At 38.0% G+C, this 13,698-nt stretch overlaps 1 protein-coding gene across 1 annotated transcript; it reads right to left on the bottom strand.

Annotated features, from left to right (window-relative positions):
• Window positions 1-7,631: 7,631 nt before the first annotated feature.
• LOC115695687 (uncharacterized) lies at window positions 7,632-9,654 on the bottom strand. The gene is made up of 3 exons (XM_030622753.2): window positions 9,447-9,654; window positions 9,256-9,310; window positions 7,632-7,909 (listed from the first exon to the last, which is right to left on the bottom strand). The coding sequence occupies exons 1-3, from the start codon at window positions 9,526-9,528 to the stop codon at window positions 7,750-7,752; spliced, it is 297 nt and encodes a 98-aa protein (XP_030478613.1). The 5' UTR covers window positions 9,529-9,654; the 3' UTR covers window positions 7,632-7,749.
• Window positions 9,655-13,698: the final 4,044 nt, after the last annotated feature.

The following is a 13,698-nucleotide window of genomic DNA, read 5'->3' on the forward strand; positions in this document are numbered from 1 at the left end:
CCACGTGGTCAGAATTCCAATCTCCCTTTCTTGTTTCATCTCCTCTTTGCTCGCAATTTCCCTCTCTCTCTCTCTCTCTCTCTCTCTCTCTCTCTCTCTCTCTCTCTCTCTCTCTCTCTCCCATCTTTTCCCTTCTCATCGACACCATTAACGAAGATTGCTAACACATCAACTTTCTCCTTTTTTCTTCTTCTTCTTCTCGCTCAAGCATGCTATCCCAATATACCCAACTCTCCTTCTCTCTCTCTCTCTCTCTCTCTCTCTCTCTCTCTCTCTCTCTCTCTCTCTCTCTCTCTCTCTCTCTCTCTCTCTCTCTCTCTCTCTCTCTCTCTCTCTCTCTCTCTCTCTCTCTCTCCAGATCTTACACGCTCTCTCTCCCTTTCTAATCTGCCCAACTCTCTCTCAATCTCGATATGCATCGAAGTTGCACCATTCGAATCCAAAGCAAGGGGAAGAAAAGAGAGGAAGAATTAAAAGGTTGTTCATGGCTCAATCTCAATCGATCTGCATCAAATCTGCCCATTTGTTTTTTTAATACATTTTTTTTGTGTGTTTGAATATGAGATTGGGATTGCGATCTCGATAATTGATTATTTTTTTATTGTTATTTTAGATATTTTTAATCTAAAATGTTTAGAAAATTTTATATGTAAGTTATTTTAGATCTGGTTTTGTTGTTTAAATTTAGTGTGATTTTTGTTTTAATTTTTTTTTTGTCTAATTTGAATATGAAAAAGAGATTAGGAAGGTGATGGTGGTGGTGGTCTCATTGGTGGTGGGTGTGAGACCCTAACTCGGGTTCGCTCATCGGACCTTGACATCACTCAATGCTTAGCTTGTGGGATGGCGGCATATGAGTGAAGTGCACCTGCCTTGGGGCAGCAGGCAGCAGCAGCATAGGCGCTAAGCAACATTAGGGAATGTTAGCTGAGCTTGGCTACGTGATGGGCTTAGATGGACGTGACTTTGCATGGGCATGCATGCAAACGGTTACTCAAACAGTGTGCATGGTGACACACGTGAATGACGGTTATCGGAAGTTACTTATGTCTATCCAAAGACATGCATGTGGGCTTAAGTGATCTGTTGGAGGACAGATGCAAGGAATCTAGGCGAGGGCTTGGATGGCTGACACGCGGGTGTTAGTTAGTTTGCATAGATTATGCTGATGTGTAATGTGCTGGTGTGTCCAGCATGGCCTAGGCGGTTAGGGATGTCAACCGCAACCTATTATTGTGTAATATAGTAGGCTTTGGGCGCTAGAGTCATCAGTGTGTGATGTCCAGCGTGAACATTGTGTAATCCTTGATATTGTGTGAATAACAAGGTTGGGAAAAGGGTTTCCTGTATACTGTGTGTTCTTATGCTTGTGTATGCATTTACTTGATAGCAATTGTGTGTTGTTGAGTGACGTTGGGTAAAGAGTGAAACCGTGAGTGTGTGTGCATACTAACGGGTTGTTGGGTTGGCTGACTAGATTTGGGTGAATCTAGGCCATCGCAGGGAAAATTTGAGTGTGAGAAATCAGCCTTGTGACAACTGGTATCAGAGCGGGAATCGTGTTGGGAAATAGCAGAAATCATGGTGACGAATGCTGAACTTTGTTCTCGGGTTGAAAGGCTCGAGGAATTGGTTGGTTCTCCCAACGAAGAGGATAGTGTCAGTTTGTATGTTCTAGGTGAACAACATTCTGATCAACTGGAGTCCCTTGAGATGTTGGCTCAAGATTTGTTGAAGGAAGCGTCGAATCAAGTTGCGGGTTGTGGCAGGGCCATGATGGATATGCAAAAAGAATTCGATGAGAAGATGAAAGGGGTGGTGGACAAACTATCGGATCTGTCAAATTCTGTGAAGGAGAGATTCATGGATCTCGATGCGGATGTAGAATTGATCAAGAGGGCGATAGCAAATCCGTCCCAAGGAACCGACTCATCTTCGGCCCATTCTTCGAAAATCAAAGTCCCTGAACCGAAAGCCTTCAATGGTAGTCGAAACTCAAAGGAATTAGAGAATTTCCTTTGGGACGTGGAGCAATATTTCAAGGCGGCAAGGATTCCAGATGCAGATCGAGTGACCATTACAAGTATGTATCTTCAGGGTGATGCTAAGTTGTGGTGGCGCACTCGGATGGAGGAAGATACTCGATCGGGAAGGCCCAATATTGAGACTTGGGAAGTGTTGAAGAAGGAGTTGAAGGATCAGTTCCTTCCATGCAACACAGCATGGATCGCTCGTGAGTCCCTTAAGAAACTCAAGCACACTGGTTCAGTGCGAGAGTATGTGAAAGAGTATAGTTCTTTGTTGCTGGATATAAAGAACATGTCTGAGGAGGACAAGATGTTCAACTTCTTGTCGGGATTGCAGCCATGGGCACAGGCTGAATTAAGGAGGCAAGCGGAACTGATTTAACCTCGGCGATTGTTGCTGCCGAGAAATTAGTGGATTACAAGTATAATTCGAATCCTTCACAGGGTGATAATTCGAAGAAATTCGCTGGAGGAAAGAAACATAATCAGAAGCCTTCTTCGTCCAAGGGTGGGCAAAGTTACGATGGCAAGAAGAAAGATGGTAATGGTGGGAATAACCAAAAAGGATCACAATCGAATGCTAAGAAGGGTGTGGGGTGTTTCATCTGTAATGGTCCTCACATGGCGAGGGAATGTCCTAGTAGGGAGAAGTTGAATGCCCTGATCGCACAAGACGGAAGAAGCGGCAGCGAGCAAGAAACAACTTCTAGGATGAATCCTTTACAACTTCTCAATGCAATCACTACGAAGAAGTCGAGTTTATTCAAGGGCTTGATGTATGTGAAAGCATTTGTTAATGGGAGAAAAGTCACGGCCATGGTTGACTCGGGTGCAAAAAATAATTTTGTGGCGCAAAAAGAAGCAACTAGACTTGGTTTGGAAGTGATTGGGAGTTCAACTCGGTTGAACGCAGTGAACTCAGAAGCAAAACCGATTCAAGGGTCTTCTACGGTAATGTTGAAGGTTGGGGCGTGGGAGTCTCAATCTAAACTCATGGTGGTCCCGTTGGATGATTTTGACATGATTCTAGGTGTGAAATTTTTGAGTACAGCCAAGGCGATGGTTGCACCTCATTTGAGAAGAATTATGATTTGTGTGGAGGAGTGCGCTTGCTTTGTTGAAGCAATCTCCTCAAAACAGAATAAAGAGAAGGGCGTTGTGCTGGAATCAACGACCCAATTTGGAAACTCTAGTAAGAAGAAAGGCAATCAAGCGTATGTGGCTGCCTTGATAGAGATTAAACAAGATCAGTGGGTAGAGGTACCCAATGAAGTGGCTGGATTGTTGGAGGAGTTTGCTGACACCATGCCAGACGAGTTGCCTAAAGAACTCCCTCCTAGGAGGGCAATTGATCACAAGATTGAGTTGATATCGGGAGTTGTTCCGCCTGCAAAGGCGCCGTACAAGATGGGTCCTTCGGAGTTGGAAGAACTCAGGAAACAATTGAACGGGATGGTGGAATCAGGATACATGGTGCCTTCTAAAGCTCCATATGGTGCTCGGTATTATTTCAAAAGAAATCAGATGGATCGTTGAGAATGTGTGTGGACTATAGGGCGTTGAACAAAGTGACAGTAAAGAACAAGTATCCGGTGCCAAATGCGGCAGACTTGTTCGATAGGCTGACAAAGGCGTCATACTTCACCAAATTGGATCTCCGGGCGGGGTACTGACAGGTCCGAATTGCAGTGGGGGATGAAGCAAAGACAACCTGTGTAACAAGGTATGGGTCTTTCGAATTTTTGGTGATGCCTTTCGGTTTGACAAATGCCCCTGCAACATTTTGCAACCTGATGAATGATGTGCTATACGAGTTTTTGGATAGATTCGTTGTAGTATATCTTGATGATATTGTGATTTATAGCAATTCGTTAGAGGAACACTTGCAACATCTACGGAAGGTGTTGACAAGGTTGAGAGAGGAAAAGTTGTACATTAAAAAGGAGAAGTGCGAGTTTTGTCGGAAGGAGGTGAAATTCCTTGGTCATTGGGTTGGTCAAGGGAAATTGAGAATGGATGAGGGAAAAGTTAAGGCAATCATGGATTGGCCTATCCCCACTAAAGTAGCGGAGTTGCGGTCATTTTTGGGGCTGGCTAATTACTATCGAAAATTCATTAAAGGGTACTCCAAGAGGGTGAGCGCTCTTACTGATCTTCTTAAAAAGGATCATAAATGGTGTTGGTCTGAGGAATGCAATGAGGCATTCGAGAAGCTGAAAGTGGCGGTGTCTTCGGAACCAATACTAAAGTTGCCTGATTTTGATTTACCATTCGAAGTCCAAACTGATGCATCGGATCGTGCCTTGGGTGGAGTTCTGGTGCAAGATGGCCATCCAATAGCTTTTGAAAGTTGGAAGTTAAAGGATGCTGAACAAAGGTATTCGGCTCATGAGAAGGAAATGGCTGCGGTGGTGCATTGTTTAGATGTGTGGAGGCACTATCTTTTGGGAACAAAGTTTACAGTGGTGACGGATAATGTAGCCAACACATACTTTAAATCTCAGAAGAAATTAACTCTGAAGCAAGCTCGTTGGCAAGAGTACTTGGCTGAATTTGATTTTGTGTGGGTTCATAGACCGGGGAAGCAGAATCAAGTGGCTGATGCACTTAGCCGAAAGGATGTACAAGTTTTTGTTGGTGCGTTGACTCAGGTGAGTTCAACTTTCTTCGACCGGGTGAGGGAGCAGTCCTTACTCGATCCTGGTTACAAGAAGCTTCTTGAAGAAGCAAGAAAGGGAGAATTGGTGCGGTACTGGGAAGAAGATGGTCTTCTCTATGCCAAGGGTGGCAGGTTGTTTGTACCGAACAGTGGAACTTTGAGAAGAGAGTTACTTAAAGAAACCCACGATCCCAAGTGGGTTGGTCACTCGGGTGTGGCTAGAATGCTAGCTTTGTTGTCAAAGTCTTACTACTGGCCAAAAATGGAGCAAGATATAGAAGTGTATGTGAGGACATGCCTTGTGTGTCAACAAGACAAGACAGAAAGAAGGCAAGAAGCTGGGTTGCTTCAACCTCTGCCAATCCCAGAGAAACCATGGCAGTCAATAAGCATGGATTTCATTGTGGGATTTCCAGAAGTGACAGGGTTTCGGTCTATCCTGGTGGTGGTGGATCGATTTTCGAAATACGACATATTCATTCCTGCGCCTCATGCGTGTCCAGCAGATGTGGCAGCAGAACTGATCATGAAGAATGTGGTCAAGTACTTTGGGTTACCCAAAGACATTATAAGTGATCGGGATTCCAGATTCACGGGGAAGTTTTGGACGACATTGTTCAACATGCTTGGTTCAGACCTTAAGTTTTCAACTACGAATCATCCCCAAACTGATGGTCAAACGGAAAGAATGAATCAGTTGCTGGAAGAGTACTTGAGGCACTATGTGATTGCCAGTCAGAGAAATTGGGTTGAGTTGCTTGATGTGGCCCAATTCTGCTACAACATTCAACAATCTTCTACAACGGGAATGAGTCCAACGGAGATTGTCTTGGGAAGACAACCTCTGACGCCACATGAAGTGGCAAAACAGAAATCTCAAGGGGTTTGTCCTGCAGCATATCAGTTCGCGAGGGATAGAACTGAGTTGTTGGAATTGGCTAGGGACAGCCTGGGAAAAGCTTCACGGAGGATGAAGAAATATGCTGATAAGCATAGGAGGGATTTGGAATTTTCTGTTGCAGATCGAGTGTTGTTGAAACTCACTCCACAGATTTGGAAGAAGATAACCGATAAGAGGTATCATAAGGGCTTGGTCCAGAAATACGATGGTCCTTTCGAAGTTGTCCAGAAAGTGGGGGATGTAGCATATAAGTTGAAGCTGCCGGAACGTTTCAAGCTACATCCGACTTTCCATGTTAGTTTCTTGAAGAAGTACCATGAGGACAAAGAGGAAGGAAGACAGCAAGGGGTGAGGGCACCGCCTAATGTAAGGAAGCAATTTGAGAAGAAGTTGTCGAAGATCCTTGATCATCGCACTTTTGGAGCCAGCAAGAAAAACCAGAGAACTGAGTATTTGGTTCAATGGGAAGGTGAAGATGTAGTTGACGCTACATGGGAAAAGGCTGTGACTTTGTGGCAGTTTGAAGACGAGGTCCAGTCCTATGTCAGAAGTATATCGACGAGGACGTCGATTCCTTCTGGTGGGGGTGGTTTGTGAGACCCTAACTTGGGTTCGCTCGGCGGACCTTGACATCACTCAATGCTTAGCTTGTGGGATGGCGGCATATGAGTGAAGTGCACCTGCCTTGGGGCAGCAGCAGCAGCAGTATAGGCGCTCAGCAACATTAGGGAATGTTAGCTGAGCTTGGCTACGTGATGGGCTTAGATGGACGTGACTTTGCATGGGCATGCATGCAAACGGTTACTCAGACAGTGTGCATGGTGACACACGTGAATGACGGTTATCGGAAGTTACTTATGTCTATCCAAAGACATGCATGTGGGCTTAAGTGATCTGTTGGAGGACAGATGCAAGGAATCTAGGCGAGGGCTTGGATGGCTGACACGCGGGTGTTAGTTAGTTTGCATAGATTATGCTGATGTGTAATGTGCTGGTGTGTCCAGCATGGCCTAGGCGGTTGGGGATGTCAACCGCAACCTATTATTGTGTAATATAGTAGGCTTTGGGCGCTAGAGTCATCAGTGTGTGATGTCCAGCGTGAACATTGTGTAATCCTTGATATTGTGTGAATAACAAGGTTGGGAAAAGGGTTTCCTGTATACTGTGTGTTCTTATGCTTGTGTATGCATTTACTTGATAGCAATTGTGTGTTGTTGAGTGACGCTGGGTAAAGAGTGAAACCGTGAGTGTGTGTGCATACTAACGGGTTGTTGGGTTGGCTGACTAGATTCGGGTGAATCTAGGCCATCGCAGGAAAAATTTGAGTGTGAGAAATTAACCTTGTGACAGTGGGTGTTGTTGGCAGGTTTGAAGAAGATAGTAAAATTTTTCTAATTATGATTTTTGTATATGTTAAATTAATTAGTTAATTTTATTTAATTTGAAAATGATTAATAAGTTTTTGAATTTTGGTAAATATGATCACCTTGGTCAATTTTTAAGCAATAAGCTGTGTAAATGACACTTAAAAAATGCAAACAAAATAATACTTTAAGAGCTCGTTTGAAATGTTGTATTAGGTCGTATTGTATTATATTGAATTAGATTATATATCATATTTTTATGTAATACTATGTAATATGTTAAACTTTAATTTATACTAAAATATTATATATTTAAGTGTCCATAAAAGTTAATACCATATATAATTTTACATAAAATACAATTCAATATAATACAATACAATACGACCTTATACGTCGTTCCAAACAAGTCCTAAAAAAATTTTCTACCAAAATTTGAAGTTGGATAGTTGATCGCAAGTAAATTGAGAGGTGGAGGAGTTGAGAGGGAAATTACTATCAAGGTTATACTAATTACTTTGGTTTACAGCTCCTCTTGCTGTTACACATTTTTCAATAACAATTTAACCTTCCCCACACCACACACTTTATTTATGGATTTATTATTTACCTCAAAATTAAAAATCAAAACGAGCCGAAATGATAATGACCATTCCCCACCAACCTAAGCATCAGAAAAATAGCATTGACAAGTTGGCATATATATATAAACTAATAATAATCATCAGAAAAAATAATAGGAGAATTTGACACGAAAAACTAACTTCTTGCAATCCCTTAATACAAAATAGTAGCTCTTTACTCGTATAGCAATTTGGCAGACTGTGTTCTCGATTTTTTGTCGTCATGCTTCAAAACTTTCTCAACTGTTTTCTCGCTCTTAGATATTGCTTTCGCTATGGATTTCATCTTCCGGACATTTTTGGACCTCTTCATTGGTCTTCCCTTCTTTACCTTCCTGTTTTAAAGAAAAAAATTACAGTGAGATGAACGTTGATTTTAGTGTAGATGTACAGGATACATATCAGGAAACAGCCTGAAATGAAACCAAGATTGGTAACCATACCAACTTCATAACATTTAAACGAGAATATGAAGCAAATATACAAGTATTCTTCATTCATTTATTTCAAGTTGTTTATAGGCAACTGTATTATATGGGGTCATGTTGGCATTGTAACGTGAATTCCGAAACTTTCCCTTTTTTCATTTACTAGTTTTGGCTTCTTCATGTCATTCTTTTATAAATAAATAAATTGATAAAATATACCAACCACAAAAATCAAATATTCTCAAGAACAATACTTTCATACAATATCAAAAATATCTATATAAGTTTCATACAATACTTTCAAACTATTTATGCCAAACAACGCCTAGATCTTTCTTGTTTTTAGTCCTCTAGCAGCTGAACTTACAAACTTTTAGAGGGTAAAAAACACAATCACATTCCTAGGTAGAAATAGCATATACTCTATTAGGGGTGTGCAGAAAGTCATCCGATCCAATCCCAACCGACCGATCCAATCCCATCCAATCCAATAAATCGGATATCCAATCGGATGAGACATCCGATCCAATAGATAACCGAACCGACCCAATCCAATATCATCCAATGTCCATCCAATCATATTTAATATTTATAATTTCATATATTTAATTATTTTGTTTTAAAAAAATATATTAATTATTAATAGGTTTTATTATACACCTGCACATATTGATTTAATATTTTATATAATATTTGCATTTGATGTATTGGACTTGTTTATTAAGACTTTTGCTTGATCTATTGGATGGATCCAATCCAATCCAATAAAAAACCAGTTAAAGCATCCAATGGATGAAACCGATCCAATCCAATACATCCATTGGATCGGATCGGATGACTCAATTCAATTGGATTGGATCGGATGGCAAAATCCAATATCCAATAAATAATTGGATTGGATCGGATGGGTCCAAATTCATTGGATTTGATCCAATGAACACCCCAATGTAACTCTATAGATTCAGTGAATACGCAGGATGCTTATGAATGAAACAGTTCCTTCCTACTGTTACTACAAAAACTCATACCAATTTAATTAATTGGCTCTTAATCAATCATCTTTCCTTTAAATCTCAATCCTGTCAACTAAGATAATACATTCATTGATACACCTCTAAAAGCAGGGCCAAATACCAGGATTTTGAAGAAAGAATTAACAAAACCCACTAAGCTTACAAAGAAAACGACTACAATTTAGACCGAAAGGCATAATTATCACATAGCTAAATGGGCATTTCAGTTTCGATACGTACATATTGGGAGAAACGGTGGCCACGTTTCGAGCTCCAGTCTCTGAAGTGTCCATTGCTGAAAGTAAAGCAGATTTTGAATCCAATTACAAAAGAAACTTCATTAAATTTAATCAAAATCGTATGTATATATTGTTTCAAAGATTTGTCAGCTACTTAAGAGAGGCCTTTCCTGAAACCGAGTAAAATATTACCTTGAGGGACATCGGAAACCAAATCTTCCGTTACTTCCATAGCAGAGCTATCTCTTTTCTTCTTGTTTCTATTTTTCGCCATTGCGAAAGAGAGAGAGGAATTTGCGAACCAAACCTTCTCCAACTTTAGAAGACAATTGCATTGGGGCTACAGTCAGAAACCCTAAGTTAATGTGCAGCAGCGACCACCGTCAACGTCACTGGGTGTCTTTGTGTTATTGTCTATTTGGACCATTGGATGCATAGCCCAATGGTTTTGGGTCGGGCTTCGCGAGCAATATGAGATTTAGGCATGGGCCTTGATATCTTAGAATAATTATGGAAATTTATATCCTTTACTAACTTTTCCAAATTTTTGGTTCAAATTGTATATGATGGGTTTGTGGCTTACTGTTGTCTTCTTGGGGTTGTGCCACTTTTTTAAGAAAGTAAATGTTTTTAAAAAAGTTAGATTTGAATGTTTTTGTCAAATTTTTGTGACAGTTTATACTTTTTTATTTTTATTTATTATTTTCAAATACAAAAAAAGTGTTAAATCATTTATTTTATCCCACTCCCCCACATATACTGTTCATCTTCTTCTTCTTTTAGTACATATATGTATTTTATTTCTCTCTCTAACTCTTTTTGTGGGTTAGTATCTCTTTTATATATGTATTCTCTTTACATGTGTTTAGTTTATTAATGACTTATATCACTTTTTTAATAATTAGTTTTTTACTTAAATTTGAAAGTGGGCACAACCCACCCACGTGATCCCCATTCACAAGAATTTAAATATGTATTTTATTTCTCTCTCTATCTCTTTTTGTGGGTTGATATCTATAGAAAATTTATTGAGATTGGTGTTTAAGATAAAGACAATCAACAAAGACTTTACATAAAATCCTTCTCCCCACTCTTCACTATTTCAAAAACTTACAAAGTTCACTCATTTCATTCATTTTTCTACTTGGGTTTTGAGAGAGAAAAGCAAGAAGAACAATACAGAGGAAGAAGAAGAACAACAGACAACTCAAACTTTCCAAGTAAAAAAAAATCTATTTTTTCTTTATTTATTTTTTCTAGAACAACATAAACTTTACTGGGTTTTTGTTGTTTTTACTAATTCGTTTTTTTTTTCTTTTTTGGGGTTGTAGTTTAGCTCTGATTTTGTGAGTGGTGGTATTGTATCGTTTGATGACTCTTATGGCTTATTTTGTTATTGTTTTAATGTTATTTTACTGTTGTTTTCTTTCATTTTTTATCACATTTTTCTAAATATTATTGTACTGCTCTATTTTTAATAGTAATAGGGAAAAAATAAAATTTGTATGCAAGTTATTTTTTTCAGTATCATATATTACAATATATGTTCAGTTTTTCTTTGTTGTTCCACTGTTGTTTTTTGGTTGTTCTCCTTCTTTTTATTTTTGATGTCTTCCCCTGTATGTTCTCTTGTTGTGCCCCAGCTCCCCACATTTACTGCATTTGTTAAGTTGTTTCTTTTCCCAGCCAGCTTCCATCCTCTTTTTTTTTTTTGGTCTTCTAGATTTTACCACTTTAATGGAAGGTAAGATTATTGTACATGATTCTTTCATTCTGGTTACCTCAAACAAATATTCAGTGGTTAGTTTAACTTGTGTAATTTAAAACTAACATTTGTTAAACATACGAAACAATAGTGGAACAACCCAAAAACAACATTAGAAAAATCACGACAGCCCCAATATTAATAGTTTTAATGTTTCTGCTTCATCTCACCTGATTTAATGGTTATTTTTTGGCTGTTCTGGTGTTGTTGTGATGGTTTTGTCTGTGGGTGTGAAAGATGGAGATCTTTTTTATTATTTTTATTTTTTTATTTTTGGTGTTTACAGTATAAAAGAAAAAAAAAGGTCCCAAGACAGTATAAAAGTTATTTTTGCCCTGTGGCAGTATTTTTGTGAAGATTGCGTCAAAATCCAGTTATTTTTGCCGTGTGGCAGTATTTCATTTTCGTGGCCTTTTTTTCATATTAAAACAACAGTAAAATAACACTACAAAACAGTAATTTGTTGTTGATTTAGTAATTTTTTCTCTTTGCCAAATTTTATGGTTTTTTTTTTGGTGTTTCTATGATTCTGGTGTTGATTTGTCCGTCCCCAACCACGAAGGAGAGGTGCCGTTTGTGTTTTGTTACTGTTTACAGTATAAAAGTAAATATATTGGGCCTGGGCAGTATAAAAAAAATAAAAATGGGCTTGGACAGTAAAAATGTAAAGTTTGTCGTGTCCTAGTATTTTTGAAAACATTTGTTAAAAAAGCAGTATTTTTGTAAGTTTCCTATAATTAATAGGGAAATTTTATTTAGACCCCAAAAAGGCAAAAATTTCTAAGTACACCCCATTTTAATAATTTTTTATTTTATATAAAATTTATATCTTTAATTGTACTAAGTATTTTTAACTTTTTTCTTTCAATTTATATTCGTAAAAAATATACCTATCAAACAAAATTAAATTATATTTTAAAAATTATGACAAAAAAATTAAAATAAAAAATTATATGAAATTTTCTTAGAAAAAAATAAAAAAATATATATACATGAGTTAGAAAAAATTATGAAAATGAAATCAAAATAAGTATTAAAATTAACATAAAATAATGTGAGGAAAAGATTTTAAAAAAGTATTGAGAGTAATTTTTAAAAATTATTTAACTTTATATTTTTTTAATAATGGAGTGTATTTATAGTTTTATGGGGTGCAAATATAACTCCTCTAATTAATAAATTGGGGAAATTACACTCTATACCTTTTTTATATTCAAGATACTCTCCATGTGACTCTCTTATGTCAGGGTATTATGGGTACAATACATATAAAAAGAGGTATGTTTCAATTAAATATAAAATTATAGGTAAATTTAAATAATTGATCAATAAAAATGGTATTTTTCAACATACCCCTAATAAATTAAGGGGATCCTACAAAAATTACTTTTTTTTTTCCTTTTGTTAATTTTTACATTTTTACTATCACAATCTTTTTTTTTTTTTTTTTTTTAATATTTTTACTCTTTTTTTTTATATATATATATTTTACTGTACTAAGTTTTAAAAATATTGTGTTAAAGTTTAAAATTACAAAAATACTGTATTGTAGTTGTTGTCTAAATTTTTATAACCATGACACGTGGGATTTAGCAGAGGAGGCCAAAATAATCTTTAGCTAATTAGTGCCTTCGGCCCCAGCTCCAAGGAGGGACTTTCGTGAAGGATGCATCCATCGCAAGGCAAGGACGCATGGAGCGTCAAGGAGCCTGACATCTCTAGTTCCCGAGAGTGGAAGGAAGGCCTTGTCTCCCGGGAAGGAAAGCATCCCACAGAAGCCGAGGACTACCTTAAGCAGGCCAATGTGAGTTACGAGAATACTTAGGATAGGTGTTATCCTCATGTGATGTCGCAGAAGATCTCTGTCTGTACCTGTCGAACCACGAAGGTGACGGTAACGCTTTTTCTGGTACAACGTCAGTCTTTATCTCCTATGTCAGGCCATAATACGAGGCATGGGCACCACCGTACCTGCCCATGGTCCAGCGACCATTTACAAGGGCGATTCAAAAGAAAGCAAAGACCTTTGGGTGACACGTATGCTATGTTCGGACGGTACCAGTCATATCTCTACGGACCGCACGATGGAGCGACACCTACAAAATCGATAGTCAGATCCCTTATGGTGGGACTGGTCCTGATTAATCGGTTTACTTATTTCTTGATCTTTAATTAATTGGTTTCTAAAAATTTCAGTAAATATTTTGGTGCTTTCATTGAGATTTGAGGAAAGATTTAAACCTACATTATTTCTATTATTACGATCCTAGAAAATAAAGAGAGGAATTTGCTCAAAAAATGGAGAAAGTGTTGGGTTTTATGCCCTAAATAAAACTCATTTCAATATAATCAGATTTACTTATTAATATAGATCAGAAATAACATTTAATGTTGCATGGTTCACATGATTTATTTCATGATTATATGTACATAATGTATAAATTCATCTAAAACCCTTTTCACATACTTGATCCTGTTTATTGTGCCGTCAACACATTGGAAAGTAAACATGACTATGTGAATAAAGTTTCCTAGATTTATCAAACATAGGGTTTTACTGATATGATAATCTACAGCAAAGTTTACTTGCATTTGGAGAAATGCTATGTTCTTTCCAGAGCATTGGTTAAAGTAAAGCTCAGGTTGGATGCATGGAGTATGCATCGGAAGGGACCGATA

Source organism: Cannabis sativa, chromosome 6 (genome assembly GCF_029168945.1).
Source record: "Cannabis sativa cultivar Pink pepper isolate KNU-18-1 chromosome 6, ASM2916894v1, whole genome shotgun sequence".
In the NCBI taxonomy this organism is placed as follows: Eukaryota; Viridiplantae; Streptophyta; class Magnoliopsida; order Rosales; family Cannabaceae; genus Cannabis; species Cannabis sativa.

Bases quoted from the DNA above. Each gene is read 5' to 3' on its own strand.
- LOC115695687 (XM_030622753.2), bottom strand. From the start codon at position 9,528: ATGGCGAAAAATAGAAACAAGAAGAAAAGAGATAGCTCTGCTATGGAA. The intron at 9,311-9,446 runs GTAATATTTTAC...CTTTACTTTCAG, and splicing joins GGTTTCCGATGTCCCTCAAG to CAATGGACACTTCAGAGACT. The intron at 7,910-9,255 runs GTACGTATCGAA...TCTTTAAAACAG, and splicing joins GCCACCGTTTCTCCCAATAT to GAAGGTAAAGAAGGGAAGAC.